Raw genomic sequence first — 23604 nt, 5'->3', positions numbered from 1 at the left:
GTCTAAAATCCTGGCTACTTTCTTTGTACTGTCCTGCTAAAGTCTCTGAAAGAACAAATTGCCCTCTTATCGCTCACCCTCTTTCTCCTTGATCCCTGTTTTAAACCATGGCTAAAAACACCTTCTCTCACAGACACTTGTGGGTAGCTGAGTTATCTTTAGAAGAGGAGCTAGCAACTACTTTATACCTGGTAACAACTGAGGAATAGATCTTAGGGGAAACAGAGAAGTAAGGAGGAGAGAAAAGTTCCTTTGTACACAATAGGACCTTTAAAACTACGTAGAAAAGACATGGAAAAATAGGACAAAGTTTAAAAAAAAAAGACAGACATAAAGAACAGAGCCTAAGTCCCACAGACTAGTCCACCTTCGGAGTAGGACGCTGCGTCTAGGGACTGCTGCAGAGCAAATTATCCATGGATGCCTCTACACCCAGATGCTTGTCTTATAAACCAAGTCCCTACTAATCTGAGCACTTGTGTGCACATGTGTTTCATTTAGGTGAAAAGATACTGTAAACATACAATGAAAACACTGGCACGATTATGTCCATGTCTGTATATTTAATCTCAAATACCAAGTCCATGAGAAGCTTCCCACTCAGTAAATAACACTTAGCTACTTACCTGCATGCAGTAATCACCCCTAACTTGTGTTTCAGGCAACGTTAACCCACTTCAGAGCTGACTTGGTAGCCCTGTTTCGCTAGTGTGTATGTGTTATCTGTGGAAGGGAGCTGAGGCAGCCGTGAGCAGGGAGCCAGGAAAGCTGGGCTCCAGGCCAGGCTCCTTTAATTACTGGCCATAACCTTGGGCAAATCACCCAGGATCACAGTTGATCACCTTAAGTCACAAAAGAGGTAAGAGCACTCTATAAACAGAAAGCATTTGTATGGAAAGAGTCTATTATTCACAGATAATTGAAGAAACAAATTCCAGTTTGAGGGGAAAGATACCAAACTCTAATTAAGGTCTCAATTTAAAGCAATACCATGTGCATAATTATAACTGAGAAAAGAAAAAAACAAAAGTAAACGAAGTCAAGTCAATCACCGGTTTGTTAATGTTGGCTCCAGCTTGAATCAGCCAGACTAGGCACTGAGGATGTCCTCCAAAGGCTGCAATATGGGCTGGCGTCTGGGAGTACCGCGTGGTGGAGACATTGAGTGTGGCTCCGGCTCTCACCAACTGTATTAAGCACTCCAACTTCAAAAACAGGAGGGATGGAACATACAGAAATGTCAGTATACTATTAAATGTTTACACAAATATCCTAACAAATGCTATTTTTCTTATCAATTTTTTTATTAAATCATAGCTGTGTATAATAATGCAATCACGAAGTAAATGTGCTGTTATCAATTTTTTAAGAAAACCAATTAAGTACTTCCTTCCCAATACCATGAAAATTTAAAAAGGCATTTAAAAGAAATCTTTCTCCTTGTTCTTATAAAGTTGGTACACAGGAAAAGAAAGAAATGAAAAAAAAACACTAACACTATACAGATTGAAGTATTTTTTGTTTCCCTACAGTTGAATTAACCCAAATCAGGAAAGATTACTGAAAACCCTCATACCAAAACTGGGTTTTTACACATAGAGTAGAACTTCTGTAAGTTGACCACCCAAGGGACTTAAACTGGTCAACATGAAGAATTAGGCCTACTGAACTGATAACGTACATGTTGTGCTTGCCTGGTCTATGAAAACTAGGGAGGTGGTCAGTGATAGAGGTTCTACTGTACTATCCAAAATAATGAAAATGTTAAAGCAATCGGTAGGTTACAGAACTTCCTGTAGCCATAGTAAACTATAGTCAGTTTTCTATAGTGTGTGTAAGTGCACACTTTTACACAAGCCGGAACCGAATATTCATTGAATACTCAATTAAGGCCCATTCTCCATTATTTCTTAGTCTTTTAAAACTGTATAGCAAAAAACAAAACAAACAAACAAAAAACTATGCCAAAAAGGGTCTGCGGTAGCACAGCTGAGCTCTGCACCCTGCAGGTGACTAGGAAGACTGGCAAGTTAAGACAGATTTTGTAGGCAGGATCAATACTACACTAACCTCTGGCTACAGGGCGTCACACTACTGCTCAGCTCCAGGTGATCTCTAACCCTAACCTGCCCGTTTTCCTCCTGGGTCACAGAGCGGCTAGTGAAAAAGCACTGTAACCAGTTCTCTCTCAAGAAAAGCCTCACCCGCAAAAAGATGACGCTCCCATCCTCATCCCCCCTTCAGAGTAATTTAAAACTCCCAATAAATACTTCTGTGAGACAAACCAACAGGTGGGAGTACACAGATTTAAAACATGGCGTGTCTTCAACAAACTTAAACCTGGGAGTGAAGGCTGATGAGACAACTTCTGTATAATTGTATTTATTGCCTTTATTAATTTTCCCAATGAAAATGGAAAATATTAACTAGTAATAAAACAAACAGATCTGAAACGCAACAAAAATGAAATAAAGATGAAAATCACTTAGTATGCCAAAGTGGTTAATCTTTAACAACAATCGAGAGCTTACCAGACTTAAATCTGTTACACACTGTTCAATTTAGGTTAACTGGTTTTGGAATTCTGAAAAGATACTGTTCGAGAGTGTGTTTTGTGAAAGATATGATGGTAAGTTTTAGATAATGTTTAGTCCTCTGGGAATAAGCCTCACAAATGATTAGGTAACTTGAGCTGCCAGAACGCTCTAAGAACACAGCCTATATAAAAGGAGGGCATGATGGGAATGCCTGGACAGGAGAGACTGGACTTCTAAGATCCTTCCCTAGCCTACCTAGGACCCTATAGGCCGATGATGGAAGACAGCTGAAGACAATAAAGGACCTGCCTCCATAAACGATATTTGGTATCCAAGGTTTAAATCTACTATTCAAATTCCAGAGACTTTTTAAAAGTGATTTTAGTTGTTTAAAAAAAAATTCTGATAAACTACAAACAACACAAAATTTACCATTTTTAAGTATTTAAGGCTATTTTTATCCCCAGGGAAAACTGGAAGCATCCTTGGGCTGGAAAGTAAGTATTTTAAGTAACTATTTGTAATAAAGCTTTAAGAATTCTACAGATTATACACTTGTTGTCACACAATACTGTGTCATCTTCAACCAGAGTAGAGAAGAGAGAACCACCTGGGAGCCTGCTCAAAAAATAAAAGCAGTCCTTGATTGTGAGGTTTTCTCCCTAAAACAACCAGGATGGAAGAGATGTTGAGGACCTTTCAGTTTACTAAGGTTTAATGTAAAAATAAACTAGCGCAAGAGGCACTCTGGAGGGAGATAATGCTCAGATTACTAACTTCCTTGGGAAATCTATTCTAGACTGGGGGCAGAAGGGCAGGAAGGCAGTTCTTTACCTCTTGTTTGTTGAGAACCTCATTTCCCAGGGGCATTCATTTTCTGCAGCCGGTACTGGAGTAACAACTTTAGACAGAGCCCCAGGATGCAAAAGCCCTTGAGAGCTGATTAACTTGTTTGCCCCACCCTCCTGTCAAAACTCCCTTTCATTTCTTAAGTCTCTTGAGTTTTCCATTTTATAAGGAGAATCAGAAACTGCTTCTCAAAAGATCAAGTGCGCAGTATGTGTCACTAGGGACAGCAAGGCGCCTTCAGTTTCTTCAGGTACAAGAACAACTTATTTTACATTATCTCCCATGTATTTCAGCAAAACTGTCTATTTCAACCTAATCTCGGTTACAAGGAAAAACATTTATAAATGTCCTTGAATTTAACATAATTAATAAAAGGTTAATCACTAAAGTGGATAACTTTTGAAATGCATGGTGAAAGTTTAAGACTACTTCACTTCTCTGAGCATATATCCTAATCGACTTCACAGATGGGAAAAAAATTTCCCCGAAACTTTCCATTAAAAGGGTAAAGAGAAACGTAAAGGCACCACAGAAAGATAACGCTATTCAGTTTTTTGGGAGACCATTCTGCAGTGGTGGTGCGATCACAGCTCACTACAACCTTCAATTCCTGGGTTCAAGCGACCATCCTGCCTCTCGGTCTCCCGAGTAGCTGGGACCACAGGCGCCACCACGCCGGGCTAATTTTTCTATTTTTAGTAGACACGGGGCCTCGCTGTGTTGCCCAGGCCCTGGGCTCAAGCGATTCTCCCGCCTTAGCCTGCCAAGTGGGATGACAGGCGTGAGCCCCGCGCCCGGCCAATGCTACTTAATCTAGACACTTGTACAGTAATCTGGGTCCAAGATAAACAAAACCACTAATCTTACCACACCTGTGCAACCTAAAAGTTCAGAAACAAACGTGACTTTCTACGTCCTAAAAACACGGAAAAGCTTCTATTCAGTTTGCACGACGGTCAGGGGACTCGCCCTCTAATCAGCTCAGTCCACGACTGAAATCACATCTAAACCACCACAGCTAAAAGCGAAGTGCCTCCGGGCAGAGGCGGAGAGGACCGTCCGCGCGCCCCGGCTCGGCCCTCGCGCAGCCTCCGGAACTCCTGGCCCTCCGAAGGCTCAGTCCTCCCCCGGGGCTCCCTTGCAGACCCGCGCCGTTCCTCACGGCCCTCCCCAAAGCCCCACCTGAGGCACCGGACCGAAGGGCGCCTCGCCTCCAGGGCCCGCCTAGCTGCAAACACGCGCTATCCGGCTCCAGACCCTCCCTGTACATGCGCCTTGGGCCCCGTGGGCGGCCCACCCAGCTACCGCCCCACGTTCCCAGCACGCCCCGCGCCCACCCCACGCCAGGACCCGACCGCGCGCAGCCGCACACGCGCTCTAAGCCTCCCCGGTCTCTGAGACTCCGACCTCGCTTCCGCCCCGAGCTCCCGGCACGCCCCGCGCCCCCCAGAGCCCGCCTTCCCGACCCCCGACTGGAGAACCGCTGAAAATGGCGCCTTAAAGTACCCGCGCCCACCTTGCCGAAGTGCGCGGCCCAGTGCACGGGCGTCCAGCCATAGAAGGAGTCCTCGGCGGCCAGGTGGGCGTGCGGCAGCTGCTGCAGCAGCGAGCAGAGGGTGGCCAGGTCCCCATCGCGACAGGCGCGGTGCAGCGGAAAGCGGAGCGACAGCAGTTCCTCACTGGAAAAGCCCGCCTCCACGCCCGCGCCCGCTCCCGCTCCCGCTGCCGACATGGTCCGTCACCAGAGAGCGCGAAGCTAGCGACCCGAGAGGACGCGCGAGTGGGGACCTGAGAGGCCGCCGCCGTCCGAACACAAAGGACTGAAAGCAGCGCTGGCGCCGCCGCGTCGCACAGGCTGCCGAACGGAGTGCGCACTGAGGGGGCGGGGCGCGGCCTAGAGCGCAGGGGCAGGGCCTGCGCCTGGAGGGGGCGGGGAAAGGGGCGGGCCTAGCCTGGGCCACCACCCGGAGGGTGGTGACAGGGCGAGGCCTGCGCAGGGCAGCCGGGGAGGAGAACTCCGCGGACCCCCGGGGTCCGGGTACCTGATACGGCAGAGGCCTCTCCCGCCGGTTGGGGACTGTCTCGCTGCCGGAGCCCTCTCGAGAGGCAGCCTTTGCCGTCAGTGAGAAGGCGGCTTTCCGAAGCGGGTGGGAGCGGGGTCCGGCGGTCTGCTGCGGCCGCGAGCCTTGGGCGCCTGCGGGGAGCAGGGCTTTCGGTTAAAAATCTGCAAAGCAAAAAAAAGCCCCAGTTTCTTTACCGAGCAGGACAGATTATTCGGCTTTCTGTCTTAATTAGGAACATCTGCCTCGTAACCTAGCGCCACTCTAAAAGATCAGTCGTAAGATCAGACAGAACCAAAAAAAGGCTTTTTACTGGGAAATAGATCACTGTAAGGAAATATTAAATTCCTTGTTTCAAAGACCAGGACGGAACGTCGTGGTCTTTTTAAAATAAGTAGTTTGTTTCTGATTTTGAAAGGCAATAATTTCACTGTCAAGTAATAAGCGCTATTAATGTTTATATTTTTTTCTTACAAATATAGGGTTTTCTAACCACATATTTAATTTGTACGATTTGTTATTCCCTGTGTTTCTCTCTTTTCCTTTTACAAAATTCTCCGTCACACATTTTAAGGTGACGGGATGTCTAGGGAAATAGCGATGCATAGGAAGCATACCGCTGCATTAGTTGATAAAGCAAGAAATTGGAAACTTAACCTTCATCAAAGGGAAATTGTTACCTAGCAGAGTAAACATACGGGGGACACAGCCTCTATTCATACAACGAAACATTTGTTGAGTACAAGGGAGATGGACACAGACCCTGGCAAATGCTCTACAATAGAGACATTGACAGAAAAGCAGCACATATTTCAATTCAGTGAGCAGTTACTAATGAATGGGAAATGTGAGACATAGAATCTACCTTCTCTCAGAGAGTTTATAATCTATTAGATGGGTCAAGAAAAAAATACTGTAATTGTTTAAGCAATATTTTTTGTTTGAAAGAGTAGCAATAGGTATAAACTCATTGTTAGCTTTGTCCACTCTAGAATTTAATCATTTTCCTTAGCACATGTCCTGTTGGCTTTAATCTAATTATGTCATGAAGACATATCCCTTGGTAATGACCTGCAGCCTTCTCAAAAGACAGGCACACCATTTTGCAAAAGAACATAGCGTGTTTATGTCTTGTCATCTACAATACTTAGAGGGAGATGACTTTAGGCTGCAGTGTGGAGAAGGTGAAACAGATGCAAACGAGCTGGGGGAACATGCCTGAGGACAGACTGCATGCCTGTGGCAGAGCTGAGAATAATATCCAGACCTAGTTTCTGACCCACTATGAGGTATATTTTTTTAACTTTGGATTTTATTTTGCAAAAAGAGTCTTAAGTGCATAAAGTAGATTATGTGGTAGGATACTTACTATCCATCTTTCCTTATTTAAAATGACTGTGGATTTTTAGGATTATTTGTGATACCGGGTTCTATTCAGAGCTGGACAGGGACTGCATTTTCTAGGCCTGGGTGAGCTCAGAAATCAGTCTCATCACAGACCCCCATCTCTTAGGCACAAATAGGCCCTTTCCAGGCCACATCATCTGGTAGCTTCCTCCTGGAATAGGGAGGCACACCTTAATGCCTTGCCTGGGGCAAAGACTACTAGGACCTCATTCCTTTGCTAATTTTAGTATTTTCTGCCTAGAGACCTTTGGGCAATTGTGACTTACTTCCCCAAATACCCCTGCCTGCAGGATGGGGTGGTGGGGATTAGATAGTATACGCAGGGGTCCTCAAACTTTTTAAACAGGGGGCCAGTTCACTGTCCCTCAGATGGCTGGAGGGCCGGACTATTGTTTAAAAAAAAAAAAAAACTATGAACAAATTCCTATACACACTGCACATATCTTATTTTGAAGTAAAAAAAACAAAACGGGAACTAATACAATCACACCACGGCATGTGGCCCGCAGGCCATAGTTTGAGGACCCCTGGTAGAAGCCAGGAAGGCCAAAATGAGCTGCCCATTTAGCTCCCTCTGGTGCCAGATATCCTGTTCCCCTTCTTTCGCTTATTAATCTTTGCATCAATAAACTCCTTTTGCCTACTTGAGTGGTCCATGGTTTCATTCTTTGAACCCCCTAGATCAAGGACCCACAGAAACATTCCAGTCACATTTGGACTATATATAGTTTGTGTATACATACGGAGCTGTACAGGAATAGACCATGTGCTATAGAGGTGATGGGTTCCCAGATATGTCTCATGATAATTGCAGGCATGAGAATTGTGGACAGGATGGGATCTATTCCCAAATGCTAACAGCCCACATGGTTGATCTCCCAAGTTTTGCTCAACTCTTATTATCAATCATAGATTTTCTTTAGGACTCTTGTGTCCAGAAACCTCTAGGGAGAAGGAAAAAAAGTGGATTGATAACTGACATTTTTGTCTTTTATTTACTGAATTAACCATAAAAAAGCAAGTTTAGGTATTTGAAGATGTGACTCAAACACATGAAATAGGGTGGGGCACAGTGATTCACACTGTTGATCCCAGCTTTGGGGGGAGGGGGCTCCCTAGAGACCAGGCATTCAAGACCAGCCTGAGCAAAGGGAGATCCCCTATCGCATCTACAAAAAAATTATCTGGCCTGGTGGGAGTAGTCCCAGTTAGGGGTTGGAGGAGGCTGAGGCAGAAGGATTGCTTGAGCCTAGCAGGAGTTCAGGCTCCTGTGAGCTATGACTACTCTACTGCTCTCTAGTCTGGGTGATAGAGGGAGACTCTGTCTCTAAAAAACAAAAAAGGGGGTGAAAAAACAGACTAGAAGATTCAGACCTCAAAATATTAAAAAGTTTTAAAAACCCTCAAAACCAAAAAAGCCTGCCTTTAGGCTTGGACTTGTATTTTTCAAACAAGGACTGCATTGTGTGAGGAGCTGCTCAAGCGGGGCTGGGCTTGTTGCGTGACTGGTGCAGTTGGTGATGTTGACATCTGACAGACATTGACAGAGCACCTTTTGAGTGCTGGCGATTTCATTCCTGGCAGACATCTGGAGGCTGTCTGGGGCTGCTCCCAGGCCTCAAGACCTGGGACAGCAGGTACCTTACTCAATCCCGTGGGTAACTATAGCATAATGGAATGTATTTGTGCTTCTAACCATATCTAAACACAGAAAAGGGTCAATAAAATGCGATGTTATAATCTTCTTGTCCCTCATCGAAACATCCTTATGAAATGGATAATTAAAGGATTTGTATTCAGAATATAAAAAAAACTTGTACAAATCAGCAAGAAAAAGATGAACAATGAAATGAGGAAAGGATATTGACAGGCGAGTTACTATAACGAAATGTAAATGTCTGATAAGCAAGAGACCCTCTATCATCCGTGACTTCTGCCATGATCAGTCAAGTGTGCTGTGACCACTTGCAGCCAGACTCAGCCTACAAACAAGTCCAGTGCTCCGCACTGCATGTGACTTCTTGGCCACCGCCCATCTCTGCACAGTCCACAGTCGTTGCCTGCTGGGCCCTGCTGCTCCTTCCCACTGCTCACCAGCCCCTGCACTCTCAGAGGACAGCCGGAGTCAGATCCACAGCAGACCTTCATGTCTGCCTAACCCAGTGATCAATTCTGTGTCCTATCTTATCTTGCAGTCACATGCAACAAGCTGGCCATTTGCTCCTCTTTGAAACACTCTGTTCTGGCTTCTGTGATACACTCTTTCGTTGGACCTCCAAGTATCCCAACCCTTTGTCCTAGATCCTCCGTTCTGTTTTTCCTTCCTAAGCGGTGTCATTTAACCCAGCACTTTGGAGCACTATTTATGTGCTGATGATTCCTAACTTTGTGCCTCCGCCGGGGCACCAGATTTGTGAACTCAGTGGCCTAGTTAGTATCTGCATTTGGGTCTCTTAGCAGCATCTCCATTTAGGCCCCAAATGGAATTCCTGACTCACCCTCCCACACCTGTCGCCCCTTCCCCCACACACATAATGTTCTCTACCTCTGTAAATGACACCAGTGTCCAGCCAGTGGCTCGGCATCCAGCACCCCGGGTCACTGCTTCCTGACTCCTACGTGCAGGCCATCGGCAAGCCCTGGTGGCTTTATCTCCAAATACATCTCAAGTCCAGGATCTTCTATTCCCAGGACCACCACCCACGCTTTCATGCCTAAGCAATAGCCTCTCAAGTTTTCCTGTCCAACAGCCCAAGGATCTTTTTAAATGTAAACCTAATAGCACTGGCTTTAACCCTTCCCATGCCTGTTCATTGAATTTAGAGCAAAATCTAAACAGCATAGAGACTCGGTCCGCTGATGGGCACTTGCCACTTGCCAGTTGCTCCAGCCCCCCCCCCCGTGAAGGTCCCTGTTGTCCTTGTGTGCTCTGGCCACACAGCCTCTGGCTTCCTGTTCCTGGAACGAGCTCTGGCCTGCCGGGAGTGCCACACCTGCTTGGAACTCACTGCTTTTCTTCCTGGCCTGCGCTCAGAAATGTTTTCCTTGAACACCCTCCCTAGGTCATCTCTCCTGGTAACTGTCCTGCCCCCAGTGCAAGACAGAATAGCCGATCAGCTGTAGGGCCAGGTCTTCTAATTCCCCATCACCGGCCCCTTCCTCTGTGGTTTAAATGCCTTTCTCCTCCCTCCCTGCTGGCTATGTACAGTGGAAATCATCTGGCCACCTTCAGGAAGCCGAGTGTGTGCATGATAGGAGTCTGCATTAACAACTTTTTCGTGTGAAATACTACGTACAATGCAGTCTTTCTTTTTTTTTTTGGAAAAAAAAAGCCATCTTTTATCTGTTTATACTTCTCTCCATAAATAGATTTGGCAAATGATTTTCACCTGAGAGTTTCTGCATGGTATAATGTGGGAACATTTGTTTCTTGAAAATTCCTATATTGCTTGACTTTGAAAATGGGCATTTTTTGGCAAAAATAATGGTTCTTGTGACAAAGTCTAGACATTTCTGCAATAGTATGTGAAGTAGAATGTGAGATGAAAGCCCCTGTAATTCTATTGCAGAGATGGTTGCATCTGTTGGCCTAGTGGCTTTATCTCCAAATATATCTCAAGTGCAGGATCTTCTATTCCCAGGACCACCACCCATGCTTTCATGCCTAAGCAATAGCCTCTCAAGTTTTCCTGTCCAACAGCCCGAGGATCTTTTTAAATGTAAACCTAATAGCACTGGCTTTAACCCTTCTCATGCAGGGTATGTACAGAAATATAAATACAAGTCAAGCATCCCAGATCTGAAAATCTGAAATCGCTCCCAATAGTGCCCACATGATGCTCACAGGAGATGCTCACTGGAGCACCTTAGACTTCAGATTTCCAGATTTGGGACACTCGACTTGTATGTGCATAAAATGCAAATATCCCCAAATCCAGAAGAATCTAAAATCCACAACACTTCTGGTTCCAAGAATTTCAAGTAAGAGACTCTCAAGCTGCATATTTGTATGTTAGTATCCCCACGAGTTTTCCAGTAAGAGAATCACATTACACACACTGTCTGTAACCAGAGTCATTGACTCAGTGAATTTCAGACAGCTTCCAGTGCTGGCCATCACACATCTGCCCTTCTTCAGTGGCCATGCAGTGTTCCAGCGTGTGCTGCAGGACAACTCACTCATCCTTTATTGACAGATGCATCTGTTTTGCAATTATAATCAATGTTACAATGAATATATTTATACATAGTTCTTTGCTTACCAGTCCAATTTTCTGAGGTAAAATCTTTGGGTCAGTTTTCTACACATTATAATGGCTTTTCCAGGCTCAGCACCCATGCTCAGTGGTTAGGACACTGGCCACATACACCGAGGCTGGCGGGTTCAGACCTGGCCTGGGCCTGCTGAACAACAATGACAACTGCAATAAAAAAAATAGCCAGGTGTTGTGATATATATTTCTGGGTCTAATTTCCCACATTTCCTAGAAATATTCCCAGGTTTCCTTCAAAAAAATTGTGACTAATTTACATTCCCATCAACAAGGTTGGAGAGTACCTATTTCTGCACAACCTGGCTGCTATGAGGTATTATCCATATTCTTAAAGTTAGGAAGTCTACTATGCAAAAATAATTCATTCAACAAGTATTTATTAAGCGCCTACCAAATACCATTGTTAATTTGCACTTTTAAAAATTTTAACGAGGCTGCTACTGAACATATTTCTATTTTTATATGTTTTCATATATTGTGTATTACTGCTCTGAGTTGATTGGTGTTTTGGATAATTTGTAAATGTCTTACTAATTTATCCGAGCCCTTTTATAATTGAGGACACCAACTCTGTGACCTTGCAGGGTCTCTGACCTGTCTCACAGGAAAATGTCTCTATTCTAGGCAGTCAGGTCTGGCAGTACTTTTTATGTGTAGTTTCTGTTCTTGGAGTCAATCTTAGAAAAGTGAGCTGAGAGTATAAAAATATTCCTGTGCCAGTTATCAACATATTGCCTCTTAACTTCAGGCTGGGTGTCTGCTCTATCTGGATGTGTTAAGTGTGATAAAAGGGTAAGATAAAGATGAACAGAGAGCTCTAATGGGTACAGCAGTTGCCTCTTAGCTTCAGGCTGGGCGTCTGCTCTGCCCTGATGGACTGGTGTCCCTTCCCAGGGGGTGCAGTGTTAACTGCCTTCAATGGAGCTCCAGGAGGACAGGTGGGAGGAAGAGGCTCTCCCTGCTCTGACCGGGCTTGCTGCTGTGTCTGCCTCTTCAGCATCAGTGGTGAGGGGAGGTGGGGACCCCCGGGGGATCTGCCACAGCCCTGCCTGGAGTGTACAGCCCCTCAGCCTCTCCAAGCCCAGCCTGGGGTCCCCTTGCCCAGGTGTTTCCCAACACAGCCCTGTGTACCCAGGCCAGCTTGGGTCCACCCATAGTCTGCAGCTGCCTTACCACCAAGTCTGGACCCTCATCTTGGGGACAGGGTGCCTTCCTTGTCCTTCCCTGGGCCTCTCCCTCGGCCCTGCTGTACCCATTAGAGCTCTTTGCATCTTTATCTTACCCTTTTATCACACTTAATACATTCTTTACATTAGAGCTCTCCTATTTAAATTACAAACTGGATTCAGACTGGAACAATTTTCTGATATTTTCTTTTAGCCTTTCTAGTGCTATTATTCTTTTAACATTTGAATATCTAACTCCTCTTGATGTATTTTGGTATGTGCTAAAGTTCTAACTTACTGGTTTTCCAGAAGTTTACCCACCATCCCTGAACCCTCCATGGCACTCAGACAATTGTTCGCCATGTGGGGGGCACCTGTTTGCGCGTCACTCCACCCTGTTGACGCTTTGTCTGTGTCTGCTTCATATCTGCAACTTCATAATACATTTTGAACCATGGTTTGGCAAATACCTTTGCATTTTTTCTATTGCAAAAAGGAAATCTCAAGAATCACCACCAAACCCTCTCCCCCTAAATATTAAACAATCTATGCCCTTGGGCAGCGCCTGTGGCTCAGGGAGTAGAGCGCCAGTCCCATATGCTGGAGGTGGCGGGTTCAAACCTAGCCCCGGCCAAAAACCACACAAAAAAAAAAAATAAAAATAAACAATAAACAATCTATGCACATAATAAAATATTTTTTTAAATTAAAAAAAACTAACCTCATGGAAAATTAAAAGTTCTTTTTCCAGCATCAAACTTCTAACAATTTCCAGCTATGAAATGACATAGCAGATGGAGATTAAAGACACCAAGAACATGATATATAAAAAGCTCTGAGGCACGTACGTCTTCCCCCGAACAATGCCTCTAACACCGAGACGCCAGCACAGAACATATGTCACGCGTCTGGATTTTAATTTGCAAAACTAAAATGCATATGCAGCTTCAGACCATAGAAGCCACTGAGCCCGGCTTGGACTCAGAGGAGAATCTTGCTCCATCCCGCAGGGAAGAGAGGCGGAAGTCGCCTGCCCGCAGCCGCACACCAATCTGCAGACGGTCCTCCGCTTGCCCTCATTCTCTCCTCTCCACTAACTGCACAGACGACCATGGGGCTTCTCTTGCCGAGACTAACCAGTCCACTCTGGGCTTTGTTCTTGGGCTACCGGCTTTGCTCTGGTTATGCTGCGCTGGACAAGAGCCCAGAATAGTCCGTGCCAGATGAGGGCACTGGGTGGCCAGCAGGGGGAGAAATTCCTTGTTTCCATTTGTACATCTAGGTTAGAACCCAGAGAAGAAAAACGGTGGAAAATGTAGGAAAAAGCCCAAGCATGAAATACTCTGTTGCCTTTGCATTGTCCATGAAATAGGAGAAGCATTGATGAGTCTGAGTTCTGGTGAGCCAGAGAGGCTTGTGGTGACAGCTATAACCGTTACAGAATGTATAACTAATAATGCAATAGAAGGAAAAATGGAAATAAAAGTATCAAATAAATGTAACAGAAGACAAGAAAGGGGACAAAAAGGAATAGAGAACAGATGGGACAAAAAGAATAATCAAAGTGGACTGAATACTCTAGTTAAAAGCAAAGCAAAGCAAAAGCAGTGAGTTCCCTCTAACAGGAGATTTCCCAGCAATGGGAACTCAGTTTTGGTTTTGCTTTGCTTTTAAATGGAGCATTTAATCTGGGAACCGCAGATTTAAAACTCCCGCCCAAGGCCAACTGATGAACTAGAAGCTGCCTGCACTTGCCACTGTCCAGGAGCAAGAGCTGCGGGAGAGGCTCACCCACGGATGGACCATCTCAGAGAGAGAATCATCAGAGAAGGGATGGGAGACGCCTACAGCAGTGCAGAGGGCCGGGGTGATGTGCTTGGCAAACCTGGAAAGTACCTGGGGGAAGTGTCCACATGTGGAGAAGGGTCAGGGGAGGGATCTCTGGGGCTCCACATTCCCCCAACACTGCAAGGCCTCCACATTGATCAGGGAGCTACGGAGGGGAGGGGAGGGGAGGAACAGCAGTGGGCAGAAGGCTGGGGGGGGGGTCCCATCAACCTCTGGTCTCAGGACATTGAAACAAATTCCACTCTGCACTCTCAGCCCTCCAGCACCTGGTCTGCAGCGAATTGGGCTCCATTGCAGCCACCTCCCCATTTCCCTACCTGGCCAAGGAGGGAGCAAAGAGGTCAAGTGTCCTAACTCACGCTGTGACTGGGTACTGTGTACCCCACAAGTCCCCCCAGTTGCCTCCCAGAGTCCTCAGCACTTGCCACCATCCTCTTACCATCTCCATAGCTCTGCTGCTATGTGAATAGCACTGTGGCAGCTGCCATAGTCAGACCTGGGTGGAGGGAGAGCCCCAGACATTGCCATTCCCTGGCAGGATGCCAAGTATCTCCCTGGCCCTAATAGCCATGGATGGCTGAGCCACTCTGCTGTCAGTCATGGGACCATCCAAGGCCCCCCAACCTGCCCAGGTACCCATCAAAGTCCTGGGCACACTTAAGGGTCCTGCAACCCACCCAGGTGCCCCCAAGATCACACCACCTGCCTCCATGGCAAGACCTCCCACCAGCAGCCTGCGGACTGGTTGGACAATTCACCAACCCAAATGAATCCTCCTCACTGGCTTCACTGTGACCAGCCCAGGGCAGCAGGAGGGGCAGAGCAGCGGCACTGCAGGCTCTTGGTACCTCTGTCCCTCTCCTGCCTTCAGAATTGAACTGAAACATCAGCTCCCTGGGTCTCTAGCTTGCAGCCTGCAGGTCTTTGGACTTGTCATCCTCCACACCACAAGAGCTCATCATGCCTTGTGATAAACCTCTTTACTTACACACACACACACTGCTGGTTTCTCTGGAGAAACTTATCAATACACAGTCTCTAGGATTACGCACGTATCTTCAAAAGCTCATCCTATGGCCAATAGTAAGCTTTGGATACTGTTATTTTTCATATGACAAATATGAAAAAGTATTTTTATTTTTTGACAAGGAATAAAAATGCATTGCCTCTGACTTAATATCTAAATAGGTTAATTTTATCTGGCACTTTTTGAATAATAAAACAATTTTCCTTTTTACAAAATGGTTAGTAATTGTATTTAGTTTTTGTTCCTGCGGGTGGGAGTAAGCGGCAGCTTCTCGGGTCGGCGTGGCTGTTAGTACAGGACTTGTCTCCCCTTGTGCTGTCTGGGTCTCAGCATACTTTTGTTCAGCTTTCTCTTTTGATTCAGACTATTTTCTGTTTGGAAAGAGGAGATTTTCTTTGGAATTGTGAGTAATCCACTGGTCCACAGCCTGCGTTCCATACTCCCCTGGGGTTCATTCACACCTGGGTACGGGCTTGAGCTATGGGGCTGCTGGGCTGTGGCGGGTGGACTTGAAGCATCGTCGGACCCCCTCCCTCGGGTGCTCAGCGCTCTGCAAACTGCAGCTCACCCCCTGCCCTCCACACATGTGGGCACCACCCAAGGTCTCCCCAAGGCCACACCACTTGCACCACTGAGTCAGGATTTGAACCCAGGCCAGACTGACCCCAAGCCTGTGTTCTCAGTCCTAGCCCAGCACCCATCCTCACGATGAGTTGGCCGTCAGGCTCTACAGGTGAGTGAGGGGCAGTGGGAGCAGAAGGCTCACTTCTGATGTCCCAGGATGCTGAAACTGGAGGGAGGGGACAGTGAGGAAGTGGAGGAGAAGTGCAGCTGGTACCCTGGGTTTGGGAGGCTAAGGTGTGAGAGATGCAGAGAGGCCAGGCTGAGATCACAGGATCTGGGACACCTCTGCAGGGATGGCAGGGACAGAGGCCATGCCAGGGATGGGGCCCTGTAGGGGTGGAGGTAGTCAGGATGGTCCTGGGCAGAAGACAAATGGAGTTGCAGGCTGAGTCGGGTGGCTGTGGACTTGGGGTGTGGCAGGCAGGGCTTGTCCTCCCTCCTCCCCTCACAGGCAGCCTGCTGGAGGCCGTCCCTGTGATGCCCCAGCACTGCCCGGGGACTCAAACCCTGCCAGTCCCCACTGTCCCTCAAAGAGCTTTGAGGTGCCAGTTGGATGGCAGGAGCCTGATCAAGCCGGAGGCCCCGCCTCCCCATGTTTGAGTTACAGGGGACTGGGGCTGTGATATCTCTTGTGGGATAGTGTCTAAAGCAGCAAAATTGGCCTGGATGACAGCACAGCCCAAGAATGTACCCTGAATGGGACAGCCACTAACTGTCTTGCCTGCATTGTCGAGCGGGGCTTGGTGATGCCATGTGGCCTGGGAGGTTTTCCTGGGTCCGAGACTGAGCGTGGCTCTTCCAAGTCAGAGCCACTCAGAGATGCACGTGTCCCCTAAGTGGGTGTGTTCACTTCTCAATGTTTCACACTCATCCACCCTCAATAAGGTCTTAGGTTTCATTTACCTAAAGTTTTTCGAAGATCGGCAATGACTTTCTCCAGAGCTACCAGGCTTTTAATCTGATGCGCTGTTTCTATCTCCTCTTCTGTGGGAAAAGTTAAGGACAACGATCAAGATTTGAGAAACAATTGTGGCTTAATCCTTTCTCTAGTTTTTCCTTCATACAGGCCACCTGGCTTTAGAGTCTGGGCTCAACTTGGACCCTCCTCAGTCTCCATATGCCACTATGAACGTCGCTCCACTCTTCATCAGCCCTGACAGGTTGCATCTAAAATTATTCAGCAAACATGTACGTTCACCATCACATACATAACAGGTAACTTCTGTTTGCCTCCTTTTCTTTTATCTTCAGGGACCATTCATGGACCATCCATTAGAATATGACAAATATTAAGACGCTAAATATAAAAGATTATGCCAAAAAAGATCGAACGTCAGGAAAAGGAGAAACCACATTAGAAGTTCTATCAGTCCTTTCCACCGTGTAATAAAATTACTCTAGCTCAGGGGACCGAGTGAGTTTCCACAGTTTTCCCTGCTGTAGTGGCTGCAATTTCACATACTAAGTGATTCATTCCCGTGAGCCTCACTTTGAAACTTCTCTGCCTCATCCAAAGATGTGGATCATATGGAAAATGTTTCAGAGTGTATACTTGTACCTTTGGGGAAGTCAGTGGCAGGACTCAGTTTAGGGCTGAACCATGAGGAACAAGAAACTTGGGATTGTGCTACTTGTGGAATGAATGACCACAAAACTGACCACAAGTCAGGAGGTGGGCTTTGAATTGAATGCTGTGATGGACACTTCTGGGCACACCACCCCCAGCATGCCGGCCCTAGATCAAGAGCTGATGGAAGCCCCTTCCATGTGCCCATATGGAAGCGTCATGTGGTACTGCTGGGCTCCTTCCACCCAGGGCCCTCATCCTGAAGTCCCTGGTGACTAGGAAGGTGAAGGGGCTTACCCTGACTGAATATTTGAAGAAACAAAACATCTGAATATCCATAGAGTTATTTAAAATTCTTAATTTGTTATCAGAGTTCTTTCCAAAATATAAAACTCCAGGCTCAGATGGTTTCACTGGTGAATTCTATCCAACATGTAAGCAAGAAATAATATCAATCTTACTCAAACTTTTGCAGAAAACAAAATGATATCAATTTGTTATATGGGGCTAACTTAGCCTTATTGCCAAAATATTATGACAATTCCCCCTGACAAAAGAAAAAGAAAGAAAGAAAAGAAACAAAGGAAATCATGAACCAATATTCCTCATAAATATAGATGCAAAATCTTTAGCAATTCTTTGAATGTAGATGCAAAAAATACATAGCAATTATTTGCAAGTCAAATAAAACAAAATAGCAAAAACTGATAATAGAACACTACCAAGTAGTCCTTATCATAGGTATGCAAGGTTGGCTTAGCAACCAAAAATCAATCAGTAAAGTCCAACATTTTAACATAACAAAGAAAAAGAAGTGATCATTATTTCCACATATGCAGAAAAATAATGACAGAACTCAGGATAAAAATTCTCACCAAAATAAGACGATGTACTCATAAAATACATCTATAAGAAACCTCCAGCTAATATCATACCTAATGGCAATAAAACACAATTATTTCCTACTGAGATCTGGAAGATACCCTTACTTTTGATGCTTTTATGCTTGAGGTACTAGCCAATGTAATAAGGCAAGAAATTTTTTTAAAAGTCATAAATATAAGTTTAGAAAGGAAGAAACAAAACTGTCCTTATTTGTAAATATGATTAGTTACATAAAGAAATCTGGGGAATCTATGAAGCAATTTTGGTAGTGTTAATGTAGAGTCTGGGCCCAAGACAGTTTCTAGTTCTTTTCTCAGGGTAGAAGGTTTTAATTTTATGACGCCAACAACAGTGAGTTTTGCCCGTGTCCTGAGAGTGCTTTCTATGTCTCTCTCTGGGGCAGAGGATTTTGTTTCTTCCATTTTTCCAGAAGCAGCAGGTGTTAGCCTGTGTCCTGGGGTATAAAGACCCCCCCACTCCAGTGCTGGGGAATGGGCCCAGATCACAGCCTGGCCTCCAGCAGCAGCCAGTCACATCCTGCCTGCTTGGCCTCCCAGCCAAGGGCTTCCCAGGCTCCAGTCCCCAGGAAGGTGTAGGAATATCCTCTGAATCTGGGGCTCAGCTAATCAAAACTTGGCCTTTCAGAATTAGTCTAAACCTTGCTGTTTTCTTCTAACCCATTGTGTGATAGCTACCTGTCCTTCCTGTGCTCTGCCAAATGTGAGCCAGTCCATAAGTCTCACAGCTCCTTAGAGATGCCCGTCCCTCACAGGGATTCTACCCATCTGGTTGCCTTTTGACTTCAGCTTTTTGCAAGACTCAAGAAAAGTTGTCGCCTTGCATATTATCTGTCTTTTTCTCATTGTTAGAATGGAAACAAAGTTCTTTGCAGGTCTCTGCATCCTAAGCGGAAGTGAGTGTCCCAAGGCACACTTATTCCACACTTCAGAGATTGTGCCACTGTCTCTTTCTTGTCACCTAACACAGTTATTATTATGTCTACTGACTCTCCCTCGTTCATGATGCACTGTTCCTCAGAGTTCATGTTTGCTTTTACATTCTGGTTCAAACTATTCCCTTCTATTCACTATCAAGTACACAAAAAGTCACTGTGTTTCTCAACTTGACGAGGACAATTTAAATCCTAAACCCGCACAAGCCTGTGTTTATAAATTCTCAGGCAATGTGCAAAAAATTGACTGAGAGACAATGTTTATAAGATAAATGTTTGTGTATCACAGACAAAAGACTAAAATACCTTGAAAATAGAAAGTCTTAAAAATTAAAGCTTAGAAAAATGAGAAAAATATTTCAACAAAAATACATAAAAATGATCTATAAGCATGTGAGAACTCACTCAGTGAAATGACACTTGAAATGCCACTTCTCAGCTGTCACACTGACAGAACCGGGAAAGTACAATGACATTCTGCAGCTGTGGCTGTGGAGAAATAGCACTTGTGTCTGTTGCTGGCAGTTGTGCAAACTGCAGCCTCCTGAGGGAGGACTTGCTGGTTCTAACACAAGGACAGATGCACTTATCTTTTAACTCAGCAAGCCACTTGTCCATATCTATTCTGAAGATACACCTCCAACAATACAAAACTTGTTACCCATCACAGCACTGTTTGGTACTGGATGATCTAGGTGACCAGCATGGGAGAGTGGCTGAATGAACGGTAGCACACCACACAGTGGGAACTGCGCAGCTGTCAAAAGTGTCATGGAGTGATTTACCGTGTACATTGTTAGGTTAAAATGAAAAGGACAAAAGAGTGTTTATAGTGTGCTTTTGTGTAAGAAAGAAAAGGATATAATATAGTGCACATGCACCTGTTAGAAATACAGGAAGGGTAGGGCGGCACCTGTGGCTCAGTGAGTAGGGTGCCGGCCCCATATGCCGAGGGTGGCGGGTTCAAACCCAGCCCCGGCCAAACTGCAACAACAACAAAAAAAAAATAGCCGGGCGTTGTGGCGGGCGCCTGTAGTCCCAGCTGCTGGGGAGGCTGAGGCAAGAGAATCGCGTAAGCCCAAGAGTTAAGAGGTTGCTGTGAGCCGTGTGACGCCACAGCACTCTACCCGAGGGCAGTACAGTGAGACTCTGTCTCTACAAAAAAAAAAAAAAAAAAAAAAAAAAGAAATACAGGAAGGGTAAATCGGAAGGTGCAGAGCCTGAGGACCTGCAGGGAGCAGGTGAGGATGGGCTGGAGGAATGCGCAGTGGGGCCCGTGAGTGGGATGAGGTGGGGTGAGACTTCCAGGCATGTTAGTGCCGTGGTCGTGTCATGGAATATTAGAGGTATGTAACATAACCACACTGAAGACAGCGAAAAAGAAAGGAGCAGACAAGAAACTTTGGTACTTGACTAAACACCAGTAGGCAGAAGGCGCCAGGCTGCAGGCGAGTCCCGGGCTCAGGCGAGTCCCCGGCTCAGGCGAGTCCCCGAGTCCCAGTGTCTCTCTGCGGGGTGCGTGTTAGCAGCCCTGACACCGCGTCCTGTGTGCTCCAGGACTGGGAAACGCGTTGGATAACGACAGCCAGGTTTCCCACAGCTAAAAGGACAGGAGAGGGCCAGGACTGGACTGCAAGGCCTGGGTCTGAGCTCGTGGTGTTCAGCATCAGCACAGTTAGATGTGGACACAGATCTGCACACAGACTTGCCTCTCCCGGCTCCGTCTGCTGGGAGGGCTGGAAGCAGGGACACCCAGTGGCAGTGAGCACATCTGGCCCACAGCTTGTTTTCTAACAGGTCCTCCAATAACAGAAACCAGGACCCTCTGGAGAAACTGCTGATGGCAGGGTGGGGGCAGGGATGTTCTGAGAGAAGCCTGGAGCCCTGGTGCTGAGGGGATGGCAATGTGCTAGCCAGACTCCAGCACTCTCAGCAGTGAACCCTGAGCGCACCAAGGCTTCGGAGTGAACGTGAGTGGTTTGCAGCCCGTGGGATGAAGTAAACCTAAGTTTACACCAAAATGAACACATCAGTGAAGAAGGGACAGCTCTTCTTACAGTACAATTTTAACCAATCCATGTAGAAGGAAGGATGGCAAAAGATTCCTGGGTCCCTGCAGCAATGCTTGGAGGGCCCTGGACACTGTTTCTAATAAGATCCCCTCCCTGTGCCTGACACACCATCAGCTCTGGAGCTGACCCAGGCCTGTGTGTAGGGCACACCACAGATGTCCCGCCTGTGTCCTGGGTACGGACACGCCCTTTCACCCCATAGGGCTCAAGCTTCTCACCCTCTGAACTTTTGCACGTGTTTTTCCCCCAGCAAATACATCTTTGAAGGGAGGATTTTCTCCACTCCTGGGGGCTCTTCTGGGGGATGCCCTGGCTCTTTGTTTCTACTGGGGGAGAAGTGACTTGGCTGAAGGGACCTGTAGCTCCTCCTCTCCTTCTGGGCGACTGCTGTTCAAGACAGCACTCGGCTGTGCCCCTGGGGGTGGTTTCCAGGGGGGCCCACGGGAGTGGGGAGCTGGGGGGTCCTCAGCTCGACAGTGACCTGGGAACCTGCCTAACTCGGGGAAGCAGCCGCATTCTCTAGTTCACCAATGTCTCCCCACTGCAGCCACCTCACCCCTGCCTCCCGGTGCGTCTGACTTAGGCAGGGGTAATTGCTGGGCTGAAATTACCTTCCAAGGGAAGTATGTCCATATTTTCAGAAGGGAGTGGCTTTTCTTCAAGTTTCTTAAGAGTACTGGTCTGAAAATTCTCTTTAATACGGACTTCTTTGATGAAGAATATGAAAAAATTTGCAAAAGTTTCTTGATTACACACTTGTGAACATTTTTGGCCCATATGTTATTTTACAATGTTGATTGAGTTCAAATGCTAATATAGTTTACAAATTCAGTTTGAAAATATGTGCTGGAAAGTTAATCTGTAAACAGAGTCAGGTGCCATCTGAATGCCTTGAACCCAGCAGTCTGGGCCTCAGCAGATGTTGGGGGAACTAATTAATCCCAGGAATTAGAATTTACATCTAAAAAGAAAGAATTTACATCTGGATGCAAAATCTCAACAAAATGCTGAACTTTCCTGATGCTAAATGCATTTCCATGCACTGCTCTCTGCCTGCAAGCTCTTCATCAATACTCTGTCTTGGCTGTCTGTGTGTTTTATTTAACAACACATATTTCTGACACCAGGAAGCTGCACTTTGGAAAAGTGCATTCTTTGCCTTTGTTCAGTACTCACTGTGTGGCCGTGGCAAGTCATTCCTTAGACCTTAGTTTCACACTCTGTCAAACGGGAAAATAGTGAGTGCCCTGTTTTCTCAGAAGCCTCAGGTGAGCCTGGGATGAGACCCTGCATGCTGGACTGACTGTAAAGTGCAAGATAGTTCAAGGTTCTCATTTGCCTGGTGCCTCGTGTTCCCACCCTGGCTAAACTCCGCTCACATCCTATGAAGGGATGTGCCTGGATGTGCACTCTGGAGATCTAGAATAAGGGTCCTCCGTCCCTGCCTGGCGAGGTGTGGCTTCCTCTGTCTTGAGAAGGCCACAGAAGTGGTTGTGGACAATTGCTCCATTCAAATGTCCATTCACCTGTGCCCAGAAATAGCTGGTCTTGAAGAATGGTAATGAGATAGGGTCATGTACCGATACCAATCACAGAGTTAAAAGAAAAAGATATACTTGCTTTTCTTTGTTTGTTCTGGTGTTGATGTTATGAGTGGTCTTCTTGTTTCAAACAATTTTGCTTTATTTGGCTCTAAAATCTCTCGGACGAGAATTTCATCTTGGGAAAAGCACACAAGCTCATGTTAGAACCAGCAGGGCAGCACGGACACCTTTGCTCCGTGCACCCAAGCTGGTCTGTGAACCCGGCAGACAGAACACTCCAGGGGCTCAGTGGATTTAGGACTTGACTTTCTGAAAAACCTGGCTGGGGTGTGCAGGCTGCTGCCTCCCTGAATATGTGCAGAGGAACCGAGACTAGACGTCCTGGACAGTTAGCGTGGCCCCCTGAGATGCGGTGCTGGACACCTGGCCCCAGATGTGGCCATAATCCTCCACCCTGCCCTGTGGTCACCTGTCCAGTCTCTGAGACTCTCCCAAGCTGTCCTCCGTGCATCTCTCCTGATTTTTATGTAAACGTGGCCTTCTTTTCTCTTCCTCCATGACCTTACAACCTCCCAAGGTAGCTTTCAGCCCAAGATGCCTGGACTCTGTGTCCAGCGGACCCAGCTCACACTCAGGCTCTGCTCTCCCTAGACTGTGGTCTTAGACAGGTCCCTCCACAGCTCTGACCCTGAGCTTCCTGTATGTAGAATGGGGGGTGTACGTTTGTCTCAAGGGCTTTTGGGGGATCAAATAAAGCAGCGTATGCAGAAAGCACTCAACAGGGTGCCTAGA

The 23604-nt window shown here is 46.4% G+C and overlaps 1 protein-coding gene across 3 annotated transcripts in view; it reads right to left on the bottom strand.

The window, feature by feature from the left end:
* ANKRD10 (ankyrin repeat domain 10) overlaps positions 1-5289 on the bottom strand; it is a 34615-nt gene extending 29326 nt beyond the window's left edge. The window contains exons 1-2 of one of the 3 annotated variants that reach the window (XM_053563439.1): positions 4903-5289; positions 1053-1205 (exon numbers count right to left, since the gene is read on the bottom strand). In XM_053563439.1, the coding sequence (XP_053419414.1) occupies positions 1053-1205; positions 4903-5118 (369 nt within the window). In that variant the 5' untranslated portion in view covers positions 5119-5289. Of the gene's footprint in view, positions 1-1052; positions 1206-3371; positions 3500-4902 lie in introns of those variants that run through there. The other 2 variants (XM_053563442.1, XM_053563441.1) reach the window with 2 other exon arrangements.
* Positions 5290-23604: the final 18315 nt, after the last annotated feature.

This window comes from Nycticebus coucang, chromosome 15 (genome assembly GCF_027406575.1).
Source record: "Nycticebus coucang isolate mNycCou1 chromosome 15, mNycCou1.pri, whole genome shotgun sequence".
Classification (NCBI taxonomy): domain Eukaryota; kingdom Metazoa; phylum Chordata; class Mammalia; order Primates; family Lorisidae; genus Nycticebus; species Nycticebus coucang.
Note: the sequence above shows the minus strand (reverse complement) of the source record. Positions and strands in the feature narration are given on the sequence as shown.